We start from the raw sequence: 21,431 nt of genomic DNA, 5'->3' as shown, positions 1-21,431 counted from the left end.
AGCCCGAGTCCGGTGGATGCTGGAGCGGGACGCCTTTATATAGGTCCAACAATCACATAAATAATAATTCGAGTCGAGCTGGATCGAATTATGGGCCCAATAATCTTCAATTTGGAAACAATTTATTTTCTCGTGATGGAACCGTCGTAGAAATAATAATGGTGGTAATCAACGTCCGAAATGTACCAATTGTGATCGAATTGGACATTCATCAGATAATTGTCGCTCTCACCAACAATGTCAACTTTGTAATGGTATTGGACATCTTGTCAATACTTGTCGGCGCAGGTTTGATCATAACTTTCAACCTTCGGCTCCGCCTACAGCTATGATGGCCAGCCCATCAGTGATCTCATATCCTGCTTGGTATCCAGACTCGGGTGCTACTGATCATATTACGGCTGACTTAGAAAATCTCCACACTCACTCGGCATATCAAGGTACTGAACGGATTTCAGTTGGTAACGGTAACCCTCTATCCATATCTCACATTGACAATTCTATTATTAATAGTGGAAATCAAACTCTACATCTACGAAATATTTTGCATGTTCCACAAATTGTCAAGAATTTGATGAGTGTTGCTCGATTTACCGCTGATAATAATGTATTCTTTGAATTTCATCCTTCTTACTGTTTGGTAAAGGATCGCTCTACGAAGATGGAAGTTCTTCGAGGTAGACTTAAAGACGGGTTATACTATATTTCTCCATCAACAATCCCTAAACATGCTCTTACAACCTCTCGAGCTTCAACGTCTACTTGGCATCATCGTTTTGGACACCCTTGTGCTTCCACCACATCTTATGTTATTTCTCATTTTCAGTTACATATGTTAGGAAACAAAAACTTTAATGTTTGTGAAGCATGCCAGATTGGAAAAGCTCACAAATTACCTTTTCCAATTTCTATATCAAAAACTTTTGCTCCACTTGATTTAATTCATTCTGATGTTTGGGTACCGGCTCCCGTTTTCTCTACAAATGGTTTTCGTTATATGGTTATTTTTGTTGATGATTATAGTCGGTATACGTGGTTATACCCACTTCAAAAGAAATCGGATGTATTATCTATATTTGTGAAATTGAAGGCACTTGTTGAAAACCAATTCAACCGGAGTATAAAAATGCTCCAGACTGATTGTGGTGGAGAATATCGTAATCTTGGCTCATTGACAGAACTTCATGGTATACAACACCGACTCTCGTGCCCATATACGAGCGAACAAAATGGAGTTGCTGAACGAAAATTACGGCATATCACTGAGATTAGCCTCACCTTAAGGGCACATGCATCGGTACCTCCTTAATATTGGGATGATGCGTCTCTCACTGCAATATATCTTATCAACCGACAACCATCACCTTCTCTAGATCATCGCTCTCCATATGAAATATTATTTCGGTGTGTGCATGACTATATTTCTTTGAAGACTTTTGGGTGTGCCTGTTACCCTCTCATAAGACCCTACAACCAACACAAGATGGATTTTCGGTCCACCCGATGTACTTTTCTTGGGTATAGCTCGGTTCACAAAGGCTATAAATGTCTCCACCTACCAACCGGTCGTATATACATCTCTCGACATGTTACCTTCAATGAACAAATGTTTCCCTTTTCTACAATATCACCTTCAACACCTACTCACACAACCCAACAACCATCGCTATCTATCCTCACATATTCTGTTCCATCTACAACCTCAACCGTTATTACTGCACAACCAACCTACCACATCTACCACATCTATCCCTCCTAATAATCCAATTAATCCAATCACTACCCCACCTCAATCTTTTTCTAACTCATCTACTCCCACATTGGTTGAATCCACACCTATTCCTAGAAATCCTCGTCCTCGTACTTCACCTGTTCGTGCCCCTACATGCTCCATTCATCCCATGGTCACTCGAGCCAAAACCGGATTAATTCCTTAAATATCAACTTTGCCTCTAGTGTTGAACCTACATGTGTTTCATCGGCTAATAAAGACCCTGCTTGGAGGGCTACCATGACATCTGAGTATAATTCTCTACTACAGAACAACACATGGACTCTTGTTCCGCGAACTCAGGCTCACAATGTGGTTGGATGCAAATGGGTTTTTAAACTTAAACGGAAAATTGATGGGTCAATTGAACGACATAAAACACGACTTGTTGCAAAAGGTTTTCATCAACAATCTGGAATTGATTATGAGGAAACCTTTAGTCCGGTTGTCAAACCAACTACTATCCGAACCATTCTCTCACTCGATGTTACACGACAGTGGCCTATCCACCAACTTGATGTGAGTAATGCTTTTCTTCATGGCACATTACTTGAAGAAGTTTATATGGCTCAACCGCCTGGATTTATACATCCTGATTTTCCACATCATGTATGTCGTCTACAAAAGGCCATTTATGGACTAAAGCAAGCCCCGCGTACTTGGCACTCCACGTTTTGTAGGGCTTTATTATCCATTGGCTTTATTGAATCCAAATCTGATACATCGCTTTTTATTTATCACAAAGGCGATATTTTGGCTTATCTACTAGTTTATGTGGATGATATTATATTTACGGGAAACTCTTCACCCCATCTTATGTTTACGATATTTAAATTGTGTAAACTATTTCCTATTAAAGACATGGGTGATATTCATTATTTTCTTGGAGTTGAAGCTACTCGAACTCCTACCGGTTTGTTTTTTAGTCAAGTTAATTATATTTCCACAATCCTTAAGAGAGCTAATATGGTGGATGCAAAGCCACTTCACACTCCTGTTGCCACTGGGTCTTCTCTTTCCAAACATGATGGTGAACCCTTGAGTGACCCACTTCTCTATCGAAGCATTGTTGGCGCTCTTCAATATCTTACTCTCACACGTCATGAGCTCGCCTTTGCAGTTAATCGAGCGTGTCAGTTTATGCACTCTCCCACCACTACTCATTGGGCAGCTGTAAAACGAATATTACGTTATCTTCGGCATACACCGTATCATGGATTACAAATTCGGTCATCGTCACAACTTTCTCTTACAGCATATTCTGATGCTAATTGGGCCGGATGTCCTGATGATCGTCGATCCACCACTGCTATTGTGTATTTCTTGGAGACAATCTCATTTACTGGAATTCTAAAAAGCAACAGGTTGTTGCTCGTTCTAGTACAGAGTCTGAATATCGTGCATTGGCTCATGCTACTGCTGAACTTTGTTGGCTCCAATCTCTTCTAGGAGAACTTCACGTCACTCTGAATCGTCCTCTTATTCTATGGTGTGACAACATTGGTGCTGCATTTCTCTCTGCAAACTCTGTCTTTCATGCTCGTACCAAACACATTGAGATTGATTTTTATTTTGTTCGTGAACGTGTTGCTCGTAAGACACTTATCATTCAATACATATCAACTCGTGATCAGATTGCAGATATCCTTACTAAAGGCCTTTCATCTAAATGCTTTTCACTTTTTCGTGACAAGCTCACAGTCTGTGCCACACCGTTTCGCTTGCGGGAGGATGTTAAACAACAAAACTCTTCATCGGTATCAACAACAGAAATTAACCACAAGAGTTAATTTATCTGTAGTTACTTTACTTGGGTATATCAAAGGTCGCATTGATTAATGTATGTATATTTATTGATCATTATATTATGTATTTAATCATGTAACCTCATGTACTTATCAAAGAAAAGTTATTTACGGCTAAAATAATTCTATCTATCTTTTATTTCTTTCTTAACTTATTCAAAATAAATAACTACTTATCCAAATTTAAATTTTATACATATTTTATTTTAATTGCTAAAAAAAAATGAGAGTTATCATCATCATAACTGTCATAGCTTTTTTAATGAGGTTTCTAAGTTGTTCAACTGTTAAATTATATAAACATCATACATAATAATTATTTAAATTTAGATTATATGATAATCATACTAAATAAAATAAGTCTAAATAACAAATGCATATTTATGGTAAATCAGTCAATATATATAAATATATATATATATATATATAATTAATTATGCTTAATTTTTAAAGTGTCCGAATTTTCGGGTCGAGAACTGTGGTTAATTTAATATATATGTGTGAGAGTTAATGGATATTTAGGTCGGATTGTGAGTTGACCTGCCCATAAACTTAAAGCGGTTTAAATTTTAATAAAATTAAAAATATTATATGTATGTTTCGAACTTGCAACCTAATAAAAATAAGTACAATCTTTTAACCAACTAGACTAATAATAATTTACCTTTTATATTCAACACCAAATTAAATGAACGCGAGACATTTTAACAATATAATTTTAATTTTTTAAGTAACTAATATATATATATATATATATATATATAACTAATTAGATGAAAGTGTTTTTTTAATATATTATTCATGATTTATTAAAAATTTAAACATTGAATACATATTATTATTATTATTTTTTTATTAATTTGATTGAAAAAATATGTGATGAAATATAATGATGCTTAATTTTTAAAGTGTTCGGATTGCCGAGTCAAGAGCTGTGGAAAATGTTATAGGTATGTTTCGAACTCGCAACCTAATAAAATAAATATAATCATTTAACCAATTAGGCTAATAACAATTTATATTTTATATTCAATACCAAAATAGATGAACGCGAAACATTTTAACAATATAAGTTCAATTTTTTAATTAACTAATTTATATATATATATATATATATATATATATATATATATATATATATATATATATATATATATATATATATATATATAACTAATTAATTAGATTAGAGCGTTTTTTTAATATATTATTCGTGATTTATTAAAAATTTAAACATTGAATATATATTATTATTATTATTTTATTAAATTGATTAAAAAAATATGCGATAAAATATGTGAGAAGATAAATTGTTTTACCGAAGTGAATAAAACAAAAAATGAGAGTGTTTTTTTTTTTATTTTAATATATTATTCATGATTTATTAAAAATTTAAAGATTGAATAAATATTATTATTTTTTTATTTTATTTATATTTGTATCCGTGTGCAATCACGCAAAAATCTTCCTAGTTTTTATTTTATAAATACAGCAATCATACAAACATAACAACACCTAATTAAACATTACAACACCTAATTAAAATGTACATTATAATTTCTCATCTAAGTGTGAAATAAAATCTTAACTGGATATATCATACTTAGTACAACCCATACTGTTCACCCGGATTAAACCCGAGTAAGACATTTGACTAATCTGATTCCAGGCATGAATGCATGATAGTCACCGGGATTAAACCCGAGTAAAACAAATGTCGGATCACCTTAAATAAATTCAAATTCATATACAAATTTCATTACAAAATGAAGTCACTAGTTTCTGCACCATTACCCTTTCACTAGTATCCCAGAAAAACACATTTATAACATAATAAAAAATACCAGAAAATAAAATTATTAAATTTCAAATTAGCCAATTCAGTAATATACAGTTTCAGAAGAAGATCATTGAAAATATCAAAATCCAACATCAGCCAAAATTTTCCTAAGTTTAAATAGGAGCAACAAAATCATGTGCCCCCTTAAAAAATAAGTTTGCTTAAGTTCTAAGAACAAAACATTAACCTTACAATTTCACCTCCTTTGTCTGCGTTTCAAATCTTTCATTCTCCTGTGGTTGTACGCAACAACATCCTTCAACTTAGCTTTTTTATTCTCCTTATAGTTCCAAAGTTCAGGAATTACATAACCACCACTAGGGTTGTATTCATTCGTTTCTTTTAATGCTACGACAACTGCTTCGTACACCTCAACTCCATATTCTTCCTTTAAACCATTGAGTTGTTCATCATCTTCATCAATATTTTGCTGAATTTTCAAGGGAAAGAAAAATTGACACAAAATTAGTTAGGGTTCTTAAGTTTGAATTTGAGAAGGTGTAAACATACCTGATGTCCTCCGTCAGCATTCATAATGACTTTAAATGGATGCCATTCGGGGTTTTTCATCTTTTCTTGCCATAAGGTATATAGCTCTGCAACTTTCATTTCTACTTCTTCAGATGGAAATTTACTTCTGCAAGCAATTTGGAAGGGCTTTATATCAATCTCTCCCATTCTTTTGATTCCAATTTGAGTCTGATTACCCCTTAACTCTTGAAGACCCTGGAAATAAGAACAAAACAAAATTAAAACCAACAATAAAAAGGCTCCACCTGCTCCATAAATTATCAACCTTAGACAAACTTCACATTCTTAGCAAGCACAAAGATTTTAAACTAAACAATTATAAGTATTTCCAATTGCAGCCCATTGGGATAACAATGTATTTTCAAAATTTTGGATTTATTAGAAATATTCAATAACTTCATAGATTCATTATACAAGTTTGGCTTAAATATATCAGGCCCTAGCCGAATTTGTAAAATGAAATGGAATGAGTCTATCTTATAGCGGAATTGGCTATGTATCCAGGGAATCTCATGATCCATAAAACAAAAGGTGTAGTATATTCATATCATTAAACGCAAAAGGGATATCATTGGTAAGAATAAGCCAACTGTGACAATATATCATTTTTTTCTCGAGATGTTTAGGATTTGGCATCTCAATGGAATAGTACTAGTGGGCTTCTTGCGAATCACAGATTTATTCTAGACAGACACCTTCAAAGGGTTGTAGCTAGTGAAGCATTGGGTATGGAGATGATTGAGAGTATTAAAAAATAATGAAGAGAATAGGAATGCCAAACTGAGTTTTCTCAAGAAAAAAAAGCAGTTTTGAAAAAAATCCTTCCACAAATAATCGTCATTCATGTAACAACCTAAGAAGTAGCATAATGGTCTCATAAGCCCAATAGAAGAGTACCTTAATCAACTCTTTACGAGTTTCCTGCAGTTCGTCATTGCTCATTCTTTCTTTGATCAAAAGGGCTTGATTTAGTTCCTCTATTTCAGTAATCTCAATTTGCTTCTGTAGAAGTTCCTCATTCAACTCTTTAATCTTGTTTTTTAAGGCCTCACTTTCATTTCCAAGATTATTCACCCCCTGCACTTTTGCTCTAAGATCTTCAATTACCATATTTAGCATCTGTTTGGAATCCTCCTTTCCCAGTTGAAGATTTTTAGCATATTCCTCTTGTCTCTTCTGCATATTTAAAATCAAACTCATTAATAAAACCAAAATATAATAAGAAAACAGGTAAATGTGTCAACAAAAACATCAGATAAAATTACGAACCTTATCATCTTCAACACTCAAGGGATTCTTGTCAGACTTCTTCCGCCTCAAGGATTTCATTTCAAGTAACTTCCTTGATAGTGTGTTGATCTACAAAAGACATGACATGTAAATAAGAAAACTCCAAACAAGCAGCACTATCATTTTACAAACATCTTACTTATTTGTCAATGGTTTTGAAGATTACTATAGTTTTCATAAAAATTTATGAGCAATTACTATAGTTTTCAGTACAGATATTCAAAAGAACAGTGAAGATGAGGAAAAATTATGAGCAATTACTATAGTTTTCAGTACAGATATTCAAAAGAACAGTGAAGATGTGGAAAAATTATGAATTAAGTAAATGTTCATGTCAACATAAGAGAACCTTTTGCTTCTCATCATTAAATTTTTTCTTCATGCGTTCATAAAAAGCCTCACGATCGATTAGGTCGTTGCTCCAGGAATAAAGTTCCTTTTTGTTAATCTCAGATTCATTTTTCATCTTCTCCTGGAATTCTAAAAACATGTGCTCTTGCTCTTGTGCACGCTTCTTCGCTTTCTTTTCTTCTACAAGACGATAAATTTTAATGTCATCAATGATAATCCGATGCACAAAAGACTATTTTTCATACACTGTATTCTCTTAACAAAATTGTACAATTATTGACATTGATATGGCTGGCTAGTTAATTTGTCCAATTTATAAAATCAAATTAAGTTCTAAACCACTTCCATAAAACAAATTTGTACACTATATGAATTTTTTATCGGATAAAAGAAATCGCAATGTCCAAAAGACAGAAAGCACATTATATTCTTACTAACAATTGACAGCTACTTAGTCAATCACTACAGCAATTGAAACATGAAATGGGCTATTCTAAAAAAAGGACATTAACAAGGGGAGGGGAAGAACCTTCTTTGCATTCAAGGAAAAAATTCTTGTTTTTCTCGATCATCCTACTCACACACTGTGTAGTAAGATTCTTATCCATTTGCAATTGATCAAGACAGTCTTTTTCAATGCAATTCATCCTCCGTTTGCCGTGATATTCAACCAGATCAGTCATATATACAGTATCCAAGTCCCTCTTCTTATTCTCGGGCTCTTTCTTTACACTACTGTTCATTCTCTTCTCTAAAGCACCCAGAACATAAATACAATAAATTTGCAAAATTCAGTACTCATTCACAAGAAAGAACTTTAGTAAATTGAAAAAGATAAATCATCCCAACAATGAATTAAGCAAATCTAATTGCATTCGCTTTTATAAGCAAATCGGAAATTGCATGTCTAGGACTCGTTTGAGGAAAGAGTTTTTTTTGGGTTTTACATGTGTTTTTGCCTAAAAAAAATCTTGTTTGATAAAAACTAAAAAAAACTGGTTTTTAAATTTCGAAGACCAAATTACCTTTGACCGTTGTCGTTTTTCTTCTTCTCCTCCTCCGATGTCACGCTATCTGAATTTGCAATCAGATCCTGCAACAAATGGATTCGTGCGCATCAATTGTAATAATCGTATCCTTCTTGCTAGCGTTCCCGCTGTAATTTGCGGCGCTCGCGGCTGTTACGTAGTAGATCTGGTACGTTGTCGTCTCTGCGAAGGACGGAGCGGCAGGGGCCACGAGGAAGTAAGTGTTATTCGGGGGTTTGTAGAGGAAGGAATGAAGTCGGATTTGCGATGGATTTTGAATATGCCTTAGAGTAGGAGAAAAAGAGTAAAGCTGATACGATGATGTTAAAACCTTTTTCTTCTAGATTTTTCTCGCAGGAAACAATATATAAATTTGAGAAAGAAAACTAAACTATCAGATTTCCATGCAGATCCTGTCCCGTGTCACATGGTCGGTTCCGTTACTTGTGGAAAACTAAAACCCGAGCTTGAATTCAAATTTTTTTTTTTCAGTTCTACTTAATTTTAGGAATAAAAATAATTGTTTATTTATTTTGAAAAGTGTGATAAAAAAAGAGGGAATTTTGGAGAGGAAAAAAATTTGTTAGAAAAATAATTAAAGGTGACGGGAGAGGGTTAAAATTTGAGATTTTTTTTTTATTCTTCAATCAATCAAATTTTGACACCATTTCCTCTATAATTATATTACATGTTAATTAAAATTATTTTAGTATGACCCATCATATTTTATAGACTTAATTAATTTGAAGTATAATAAATTTATATATTAAAAACAATATATAAACAAAATTAAATGGCTTGACCTTGAATTATTTTTTTTAAAAATGTCTATTAATTAATAATATAAATGATACGAAGACAAAATTGAGAATGTCTAATGGGATTTTTTAAATGATATTATTTAATTGTGATGTTTAATATAATTTAAAATATAAAAATAAAAATAACAAAATTTAAGGAAAAGAAATACAAAATGTAATGGAAAATAAGATGTAATTTCCCTTGGAAATATTATATATATATAAAAGTAAGGACGGGAAACGAAAATTTTATAGTTAATGTGTAACGAAGTGATGGAATGATGATTAGGCCGATGACTAAGTATAGTTTTAAATGTTTATTTATCTCCTATATTCATTAATAATTTCTCGTTATTTTCTTTATTAATAATTTATTTTGGGACAATAATAAATTAAATAAAAAATAATAAAATATATATTATATTTAATAAATATATATTTAAAAGAATAAAAAATTAAATATAAACAATTTAATTATTTTAATTAATTATTATTTTTTAATTATTTATTTATATATATATATCCAAATCATTTCATATTTTCGTAAATCTAAACAAATATTCTCATGTAATATTTTATATATTTACACAATTAAAAATAATACTCTTTTCTCATTTATTTTCTCATCATTATATATATATAATACATTTTTATTTTCAATATATAATATAATATATTTATATTTATATTTATATTAACACAAAAAATAATAATTTTTTAAATTTTACCAGCATATTTAAAATTTGTTTATAATTATATATATGAAATAAAATTTGATTTTTTTTACTAAAATCACTTTGTTTATATTAAAAAAACTAAATTATTTTATAAATATATAATATATATATATATATATATTTTCAATTATGGCATGCATTTTAGTTTTCAAAGATGTGTTACATCGGCTATTCAATTCAACGTAAACAAATCTTTCTGTTTTATCATAATCACATCAATAATAAATTTTATTTTATTTTGAAAATGATTAATCAAATAGTTTAATATATTAATTAATTTTAATATTTTATTAATAATAAATTAATTATTTTTAAAATTAAAATTAGCAAAACTCTCATGTAAAAGATCATGTTAATAGTTTAATTATTCAGTTTAATAATAATAATTTCAAAATTTTATGTGTAAGAATTAATGACAATTAATTTATTTAGTAAAATACTAAAATATATCTTTTAAAAAAATATTTTAAAATCAAGGAGACTGAATATTCAAGATCTTATTTTTTTAATAAGACTTTTCTATTAAAAAAATGTAAATATAATCGTGATTGATTTAGTTGATTCACCAAAATATTTAATTATTCAGTGAGTGTAGTATTTGAAGGAGAATTTATTCTATGTGAAATTTTTTCGTGAACATTCTAGATTCATTGTGGATGATAGTTCTTCAATTAATTTTTGAAACGATATTTGATGTAGTGTCTAAAGTCTACCTACAACATATAATGAGTCTATTTCCATTGTTATATGCATAAATACTACAGTTAAGGTCATGTTTGATCCTCGATTTAGTAGTTTCTCTAACCGAATTAGATATTGTAACCCCCGAAAAATCCCATGTATAGGCTTTACAGAAAAACTCGAGGTTTGAGAATTTTAATCTCGGTTTGTGTGTCAGGAATTTTCTTTTAAAATAAAATATTATTTAAAAGATTTTTAAACAATTCCTAACCGCTTTTAAAATTAATTAAAAATAATTAACTTTGGGGTTTAATTTTAAATAATCCGTGAATTTACAGCAATCAAATCATAGTTTGATTCTTTAGAAATCATTTAGTTTAAATTAATTAAACATAAATAATTTCAAAAAGGATTTATTTTGAAATAGAGTCGCCAATTGATTTTTGAAAATCAATAAAAAGTCAGCATAATATACAAACATATTGATCATAATTTTCTTTTAGTTCGTAATTTGGTGATACTCGAGAAATGACTTTCGCGCTTCATCCTTTGTACCCATTTTAAAAATGATCTCTACTTATAAAGTTGAGTTTTGAAAATCGGTTGTATAACATTTGAGTTTTAACCAATTATGATTCTAGTCCTAGTCATGCTTCTAGAATTTAGCGTTATTTAAATGATTGAAACAACAATATTTAAATATTGGTACATGTTGCTAATGATAACTAGGGAAGATTATACATGAAGAATGTTAATCATTTTTAAGGGTGTTAGAGTTTAAAAATAAACACCAAACATGTCTTAGTTAAAAATTTTTTTTGTGCAAATATCCCAAAAATGTTTTGAAATCATTTTTTATTTTTTCAGGATTTTTAGAAAATGGTTTGGGGTCCAAAATTACAAAAATAATTTTGGGTTTGAAAAGAGGAACCAAACAAGCCTTAGTACTGGGCCTTATTCCTTGGGTCCATTTTTATGGGTCGAGATTTAAAAACCCTCGGTCTAGGTTGAGGACCTCTCGGTCGAGGCTCGTGGTCTTCGGTTGGAGTGCTGAAGTCCCTCGGTCTAGGTGTTAAGGACTCTCGATCCTTGGCTAAAATTACCGGTTTGGTTGTATAAGTACATCGGTCCTAGGTTATCCCTATGCTAAGTTCATCGGTCTGGGTGTATAAAAACACCGATACTGAGTTAGCTTTGGGCTAAGTTCTTCAATCCTAGGTTGCGGGGATGCTCGGTCCTAAATTAAAATCCTCGATCGTACCTCTCGGTCTTAGCTTAAGAACATCAGTCGAACCTCTCGGTTCTGTTGGAGTTCTCAATCCTAGGTTTGAATTTATTGGTCCTAGGTTTCGGTCTGGACCGAGGATCCTCGGTCGGATCTCTCGATCATAGGCTAACAAGCCTCGGTCCTCAAAAACATAAAGTTTAATTTTATTTTTATTTTTTTTAGCTTGAATTGTTTGATCCAAGGGTTTGGGTAGCTTTACAAAGCTTCTAGGAACATGTTGAACATCATCTCAAGGTACTAATCAACCCAGATGATGATCAAATCGTTCAAAACAGTCTGTGATCAAAATTTGAGTTTTTGATTTTAAAGTTGTTTTAAGGGGAAAAGAGTTAACATAAGATATTTTTTTCAAGATATATTTTCTCTTTCTTGTCAAATTAGGTAGGTGTTGTATAAAGTTGATGTATAAGGGGCTATATATATCATTACTCATCTTTTTATCTTATGTATTTAAAAGAAAATAATTAACAAAATTTTAAAAACTAATTTAAAAACAAATAAAATCAAATAAATTTTTTATACAAAACTCAGCTAAAACTAAAATGAAACAAATTTTCCTTCAAATCTCACATAAATATTAATTCTCTCCAATTCTAATATATAGATTCAGCCAATAATTTATTCTCTATATATTTGATGCTTTATATATATATATATAAAAATATATGGGATGGGCTTTAGCCCACCTCAGCCGAAGCGTTCATCCGTTCTTGTGCATGGCATTACTACAAGTTATTTGTTAAGATAATTTTATATAATTTTTGTTGAGAGAAACTTTGAGAGTCAAAAATTTCATTCAAGATCTCGTTCTTTGGATGGAGCGGTATTCACAGTAAAATTCTTACGAATGAAATGTGCATGAAAAAATGTTGTATTATGGTTAGTCGATCTCGTATGTTTCATGAAAAAGTTAAATCGACAACTCACTTATTTTTACATTATTGATATGTCACTAATACATGGAGACTTTTATGGTGTATTACTAAAATTTATTGGATGATATTTGAGTTTTTGGATAGTTGTTGAGAAGTTCGAATTGATGCAACTGATATAACATGTCTACAAGAGAGGAACTAAAAGCCACCCTTACTGTCTTACTGTTTCTTGGGACATAGCCCAGATGGATCAAACCACCTAATACTAATATACGTATATTCATAATGAGTAAATAAAGAACTCGGCGCCCTATCATCTTCCTCCTAATATACTATATACTATATTTATATACAAAAAAATAAATTCCTAAATAAAAAAAAATGTATCAATAACTATTATTAATATACTATATAATATATTTATTCCTAATTAAACAACATACTAATTTATTAATTTCTAAATAAACCTTCCAACTCAATAATATATAATATATAATCTATACATTCTTAACGAAATAGTTAATTTATTCATTCCTAATTAAATTCTAATTAAATTCGGTGACCCATCATTAAACCATATATAATTTATTCAGCCTAATTAAAAAATATACCTCTAAACCTTAGTTTTAAAATTTAAAATCTTCTCTTAAAATGATTGTATTCTATCGATTTATATTGAAATTCAATCTCTCACCCAATTTGTATAATTCAATTTTAAGCAAATTATTTTATATTTTTCTAGTTGGTACAGTATCATTTGATTGACAAGTTGATACGTTTAGTTTTAACTCTAAATGTTTCAACGTGAACTATAGAATAAACATTTTCCGCTATGAAAATGTTAAAAAAGTTTTTCGTAATCAAATAAGAGAGGATTTTTTTCATAGATTCTATGATCATCTACATTAAAAAAAATACTTTGCTTCAAGTATAGACTCAAATTTTAATAATTCGTGGGATTTGCAATAATCAAATTACAATTTGATTTTTTTTAAATCCGTTGTTTAAATTAGTTTAAAAAATAATTAATTTAAAATATTATTTAATTGAAATAGATTCGCCAATTGATTTTTGAAATTCAATAAAAATGGAATAAAGAAGAGAGGGATTTCGAAGAATGGAAATGAATACGTGTATAAGCGTATTGGCTAAAATTTCTTTTAATTCGTAATTTGGTGATACTCGGGAAAGGGCTTTTGCCCTTCATCCTCCATACTTGTTTTAAAAACGGTCTTTACTTTTATAAATTTGACTTTTGAAAATCAGTTGTATAACGTTTTATTTTAACCAATTATTCTTTCGGTCCTAGGCATGAATATGTTTTAATATTATTTAAAGAATTGTAACAAGAATTATTAAAATACTCGTACCTGTTGTGGATGACATTGACTAGAGAGGAAAATATCTGAAGAAGATAAGTTTTTAAAGGCATAAGGGTTTAAACATAAATCCTAAACAAACCTTTGTAAAAATATTTGTTGTGGAAATATCTTAAAAATATTTTGAAATCATTTTCTAATTTTTTAGGATTTTTAGAAAATGGTTTTAGTTTCCAAAATTACCAAAATAATTTTGGAATTTGAAAATGGAAACCAAATAGACCTCAGAACTATTGTCCTAGGTCTTGGGTTCGTTTTTATTGATCAAGGGCTAAGTGTCCTCGGTCCTAGGTTAAGAGACACTCGGTCGGGGATTAAGATCCTCGGTCAGACCTATCGGTCCTAGCTAAAAAGCCTCGGTCTAGATGCTAAAAACTCTCGGTCTTGGGATAGAATTCTCAATCGGGTGCCAGAATTCTCGATCCTCATAAGAATATTTAGAACATCACCTTAAGGTATCAGTTGACATGGGTGATGATCAATTTGTTCAAAATAGTTTGTAGTAAAAAATAAGGTTTTTGGTTTTAAAGTTGTTTTAAAGTGTAAGGAGCTAGCCAATAGCTTCCTTATACTTCATATACTTGATTGGTACCAAAATAAGAACACTAATTGTTCGTTTGGACCAATTTAAGAACTCAAAAATTGCAATTATTTTGAAAATTTTGATTTTGATCAAACATAATAGTGATGGATCAAACATGATCCAAATAATTGCGCAACATCATTATAAACATGTTGAGATTATTTCTGGGCAGCTGTTCTTGGGGATTAGCCCAAGAACAGCAAACCCGATTTCTGGATTTTTTTTTTTGGAAAAATGTCTTAATGCTATTTCATTAAAGATACCCAAAAGTGGGGGAGAATCCAAAATGAGTCAAGATCAAAGCTAGACAAATTCTAACTTGGATTAAACTAGATGAGTAAAAGAAAGAAATAATACAAAACCTACAACATTAAGAGTCTGATTCAAATGAGAAATTTTATCTTTCACTAAACTCCATTGCCTTCAAATGTTGTTATTCATTTTATTCTATGTAATTTCCTCTTTTTTTCTATGAATATATTGTTTCTCAGCATCAACGTCAACTTTTCCTTACTATTCATCTGAACCTCTATTTTGCCTTTACTTTTTCTCCGTTTATAAGTGATGGGACAATTCGAACGCCTTCTTTTTCTTCTATTTAACACTCTTTTTCACTATTGTTTATTGGACTATTTCATTTGATGAATATTATTTGTGAGAAATGATTACCCCATTTTCTAAGACTTTCGTAAAAATCAAATTTGAGTTTTTCTATTTAAGGTTATTGATTGATTCAAACCTAAAATAGAAGATTGGAAATGATCTCAGGATCAATTTCCAATCATAAAATCCAACAACCAGACAATATACAAACTTATGAAAACTAAAATATAAAATTTAAATTTCAAATTGAAAGTATGAATTAAATGATGATTGGAAGCATGTCAAGGATTGAAGAACACTACTTAGACCTTAGAGAAGGTTTTGGGATGCTTAAATCCAAGCTTTAGAGACTTATACAAAAATTTCGAAAAATCAAAAGTTTTAAGCTTTATTGGAAGATTTTCGAAATTATTTGATTTGAGGCTTGAGATATTATCTCTTACCTTCAGAAGTGTTAAGGGAGACTATTTTTAGCCTTCCTAAGTCGGTGGAAGCTTCAAGTGGATTGAATCAGCCAAAAACCATTAATGGAGTTTTGGTTATTCTTCATCTAACTTGCCGAAATAGATATGATTAATACTTATGGATGTAGGAGAAATGATCACCATGGTAGGATGATCATTTCACCTTTCGAATCAGCCAAAATGATGGAGAAACGGCTGAGTTCCATCTTTGAAAAAACAATGATGGCAGTTGCTTTTATCCTTCCGACGATCGCGAGGAAGAAGACAACCAGGGCTCAAAATTAGGGGTGTTCATCGATTCGGTTTTCAGGTTATTTGAGTTCCTTAGTTCGGTTTATTCGAATTTTAATTTTTTTTAGAAACTTTGAAACCGAACCGAATTCGAATAAATTATAATTAAACCGAACCGAATTTGAATTGATATTCGGTTCGAATTTTGAATAATTCGAATTCAAAACGAATTGCCATGGACTCAAAATTAATTATACTAGCCGAGAATTGAACCCGGGTCTGTACTGTGAAAGAGTACTAATCTAACACTAGACCATTGGTACTTTTGTTTCTTTTTTTCTTTTATTATTAAATCTTGAATTCAAAATATTCTAATTTGATTATTTTGAACTTTTTCTTAAGCTAAGTTTGGAATAATAAATAATATAAAATGAATTCGGTTTTCGGTTTGGTTTTCGAGTTGAAACCCAAACTCAAAAACAAATTTGAAAACCGTATTTGAATTCGAATTGGTTTGAAATTCGATTCGAAAACCAAAAATGAATTTCGAATTCGATTTATTCGAATTCGGTCGGATATTTGGTTCAGACCAAATATTGATCACCCCTACTTAAAACGACGTCATTTTGAGTGTAAATGCGGACGCAGAGCATTTCGTTTGCATTCTGTTAGCGTTCTGGTCATTCCGTTGCAATTTAGCTAACATAATGTAAGCTAATAGGGTGTGGCGTGGGCACGCGTTCCCCTGTTGCAGCAGGCGATGCGAATGTCTTGTGAGCATTGGATGATATCCAACGCTCATCTGATGCCCCTGGTTCTAGCTGCAATCATATTTTCACAATTTCGTCTATTACTGATTTATTTATTTTATTTAAAACCTTAAGGGTTTATTTGAAATTGATTATTTTTTCACTCTTTTGGCTTTAATTTTTTTTCTTTTAAAACACACAAAATATTAAAAATAAATATGACAAATATTTTGCCAATTTATTTTATTTTGTTTTGTATATTTTTGGGTTAAATAATTTTTGGGATGAAATGGGTACCTCATTTCATTCTAAATTATTTATTTTAATCCCTTGATTTTTATAAAATTATTTTAAGATAAAATGAGTAAAACATTCATCTCAAATATTTTATTTTTTGTTTTTGGCCATTTCCCTAAATTAATTAGATTTTAATTATTATGATAATTAATCTAATTAATTGTTTTAATGTGGTTTTGACCTTGGTGTTAATTATATTGATTTTATTTATTCGAAAATAACCTAAAATATATTTTAATTTTATAAATTGGGTGTGTAGATTTTTAGTGCTTACACTAGTAGAGTCCGTCTAGGAGTTAATCGTTCTTTTAGAGAACTTACAAGCTCGATAACTTATTTAGTAACAATATTTTTCATTTAATGCTTTGTCGTTGTGAGCTTAAACGGTTTTTTTTATCATTTTTAATATACATGGCATTCTTAATATATATATATATATATATTTAATATATTTTAAATTAATTTTAAAATAACTAATTAAAAAAAATTAACAAACATTAAGTTGTTATATCTATAAAATAAAATTTTGTTATAGATTGATTTGGTAAATTGAAATAACCTTATAAAGAATTTTTTATGTTAAAAGTATATATTCAATTTTTTTTCTCAAGTTAATATATAGGTTAGATGGTCCACATAAATTTGAATGTCCATATAATGGTTTTCATTGCATGTAGGACAACCATGAGGATTGGGGACCATTGCAAATTTAGATTTTGTGGTCCCTAAATTTGTAATAATTTATAATTATTATTAAATTATAATAATATAAAATGAGATATAAATGGTTAATATATTATAATACGGATAAAAGAGATAAAAAAAAAGTTATATATATATATTTGTAATCCCGGGAAATCTCTTCCATAGCTTAGCACGTGTCAGATGACACGTGGAAATATGGGGGATCGCGAAGTGGCACGAGGTTTGACGTGTTTCAACCTTGGTTTGCATGTCAAACATCTTCTTAAAAGAAAACATTATCTTAAGAGATTTTGACATGTCAACCTTGGTTTGCGTGTCAAATTTTAATAATTTAGGGAATTTTTGGTAATCAAATGATAATTTTGATTTGAAATCCAGATTAGATTAATCAAAAATAATTAATTTAAGAACAAATTATTTATTTGAAAATAGAGTCGCAAAATGATTTAGAAAAATTAGTAAAAGGTGAATGTATAAACGTACTTTGTACCAAAGTTTTTATAAGGGGTACATTTTCTGTTATGCTCGAGAAATGGCTTTCATGCTATGTCCTCAGCGCCCGTCAAAGAACGTTTTTTTTATAAAAGTCTGACTATCAAAAGATTTATTTATAAGATTTATTTCCTTTAATTAGTAGTCCGGAGTTCTAAACAATGATAAATTTATATTACATAAATAATTGTATAAAATTATTTAGAAGGGCGTAGCTGCGATTGCGTTGGTATAAAATTGAGTAAAAACCCTGAAAAATATCAAAAAAGTATTAGAATTTAAAAATAAATTCCAAACGGGGTCTTAGTAAAAATATTTGTTTGGGAAATATCCCGAAAATATTTAAATATCATTTTGACTTTTTGGGATTATTTGAAAATGGATTAGGGTTCCAAAATTACAAAAATAATTTTGGATTTTGAAAAGTGGAACCAAAAAAGTCTTAGGACTAGAGTCCTAGGGCTTGGTTCCGTTTTTACCAATCTAGGCTTAGACAGGCTCGATCTAGACCAAGTGTGGTCTGGATTGGGGCTCGAGACACTCGGTCAAGGGACTAGAGGGTTCAACCCTAGGGTTTAGGAGGCTCGGTCATGAATTCAGGTTGTTCGGTCTTAGGTCTCAGAATTACGGTACTAGGTCAAACCTCTCAGTTCTAGGTCGGAATCCTCGACCGGCTTCCTCGGTCCATGCTCAAGAACACCAGTCTTAGGGCTCGGTCTTAACTTAAGAACACTGGTCCTTGGTCTTGGTCCTAACTTAAGAACAGTGGTCTTTGGTCTCAGTCAAGACCGAGAGTTCTCGGTCCTACTTCTTAGTCCTCGTCCTACAAGACTCGGTCGTCGGGGACTGAGTGTTCTTCATTTTATGAAGAATTGTAGGTTTTTATCTTTTGATACAGATAATAAAAACATGATCTATAAGTTGCAAACAACTTATATGAATGTAGGGATCATAATCCATAACCTTAAACACGATCAATCTATCTATATAACAATTAATTTTTTGAAAAAAATTTTAGGGGAAAAATTGAAAACTTTTGATTTAGGTCATCTCATGGACTAATTCTTGTACCAAAAACTTTGAAATGATATTCATAGTCGAACACAACCAAAATAAGAACATCAATCAAACTCTTTAACATAATTCAAACTAAAATTCAAACTTTTTTTTTTTAAATTTCAGTTGGATCAAACATGATCGGGATGTTGATTTATGATTTAAAATCATCTTAACATGTTTACAAACATGTTAGGCAGCTAGTTGAATCAAAATTCAAGCGTAAAAGCTCAAGAACACAAAATTCAAATTTTCCAGATTTCTAAATCAAATTTGGGTTTTTTCGATTTAGGTTGAATTGATATCTTTCGACAAAGAGCTTAGAAATCATCTAGAGAATTATTTTTTAAACAAAGAAAACACAAAATTGAACCCTAAAAAAGATCAACTCGACCAAAATTTAAAAAATCCAATTTTAAATCCTTACTTGAATTGCGCTAGGTCTGGAAGCTTATAATTGATTGGAGAACACTCTAATGATGTGTAGGAAGCTTTCCCAAGCCATAGATCGAAGCTTAGCTCGCCGAAGAAGTTTTTACAGAAACCAGTTGCCGAATTTTTTTGTAAATCTTCAATCAAGCTGTGATATTGGGATTTTGTTTGATGGATTGGAAGAAGAATGCCTATAGACTATTTATACCCGAGTTAGGTCGGTTATTGAAGTCAAATTCAACATCAATTTGGCTACTGAAGTTCTTCTTCACCATTTTTGTTTTGTCCTTAGTAGCATAGGTAGAGCATAGGTTTTGACTTCTAATCCTAGGGGAAATGATAGTGAGGAGGAGACGTGAACATGGGGTGAAATAATGGAGGGATAAGGTTGAGAAACGACAGAGATAAGGTTTCTAGAAGAATCGCTGGTGTCGATCGCCTCTAGCGTTCGCCCAGTTGATCGGGAAAGACGAACGAAACGACGTCGTTTCATTTAAAATGAAACGCGTTGTTGCATTCCGTTGGCGATCCGTCAACGATTGAGTGATCAAATTAACAGGGTTAGTGTCCCGTTAGTTGATTTGGTGTGGACCGGGCGTGCACGTGCTTCCGCTATAACGGGGTGTGTGGCTCATTCCTAGGCGCTGGATGAAAATTCAGCGCTAATCCGATGTCCCTGAATCCTGTTACAAAATTTAAATATAATTTCTACCACACAAGATTATCAGTTTATATTTTTAATAAAATGGTTATTTGAAATCAATTTTATAACCCTTTCTTGTATTTTTCTTCACCAAATTAATACACAAAATATTTTTGACAACATAATAAAAATTATGTTCATTTATTTTATTTTTGGGTATTTTTTAAATTGTTTTAAACTAGAGGAGCCACGCACACGCGCACGCACTGAATCAATTAACAGGACAAACTAACCCCATTAGTCAACTAGGTTGACCGTTGATGGAACTAGACAGAACTCGGCGTCCCGTTACCCAAAACGGCATTGTTTCCTTCGTCTTCTTCGCTGGGATCGTGACATCACAGGAATAGCAACATCACTGACATCCAACCTTCCATAAGCTCTAGCTTCCTCCATAGGCGATCAAATCTCTTTATTTTTTCGGCCACGTGACCCTCTTATCAGCGCATACGTTTATCCCTTATCTAGAAGCCTTATCATGCCATGGATAAGGCTGCCAGCTGTCGGGGATAAGGTTGAAGGTATGATCTTTAGAGGGTTAAATTGACTCAAATTATCCCTCCTCAACCAACCTATCTACCCTATAAATACTCCCCCACAGTCTATAGACCAAATAATCAAACAATATCCACCAATTACAACCCAATCCACCTCGGTCGAAGATCTGCAAATTCCGGCCAAGAACAATTTTTTTCAAAACTTTCTCCAGCGATCCAAGCTTCAATCTTGGATTCTAGATC

At 31.1% G+C, this 21,431-nt stretch overlaps 1 protein-coding gene across 1 annotated transcript; it reads right to left on the bottom strand.

Annotated features, from left to right (window-relative positions):
• Window positions 1-5,612: 5,612 nt before the first annotated feature.
• Window positions 5,613-21,087, bottom strand: LOC124930410 (factor of DNA methylation 1-like). The gene is made up of 8 exons (XM_047470756.1): window positions 21,034-21,087; window positions 8,621-8,681; window positions 8,118-8,339; window positions 7,587-7,768; window positions 7,217-7,306; window positions 6,845-7,123; window positions 5,927-6,142; window positions 5,613-5,846 (listed from the first exon to the last, which is right to left on the bottom strand). The coding sequence occupies exons 1-8, from the start codon at window positions 21,085-21,087 to the stop codon at window positions 5,613-5,615; spliced, it is 1,338 nt and encodes a 445-aa protein (XP_047326712.1).
• Between the last annotated feature and the right edge of the window lie 344 nt (window positions 21,088-21,431).

The sequence above is a fragment of the Impatiens glandulifera genome, chromosome 3 (genome assembly GCF_907164915.1).
Source record: "Impatiens glandulifera chromosome 3, dImpGla2.1, whole genome shotgun sequence".
Lineage (NCBI taxonomy): Eukaryota > Viridiplantae > Streptophyta > Magnoliopsida > Ericales > Balsaminaceae > Impatiens > Impatiens glandulifera.
Note: the sequence above shows the minus strand (reverse complement) of the source record. Positions and strands in the feature narration are given on the sequence as shown.

Excerpts from the sequence above, each read along its gene's own strand:
- LOC124930410 (XM_047470756.1), bottom strand. The coding sequence starts at position 21,087 with ATGGAGGAAGCTAGAGCTTATGGAAGGTTGGATGTCAGTGATGTTGCT. Across the intron at positions 8,682-21,033 it reads TCAGTGATGTTGCTATTCCT|GATCTGATTGCAAATTCAGA; the intron begins GTGATGTCACGA and ends CATTTGTTGCAG. Across the intron at positions 7,124-7,216 it reads TGAGTGTTGAAGATGATAAG|AAGAGACAAGAGGAATATGC; the intron begins GTTCGTAATTTT and ends TTAAATATGCAG.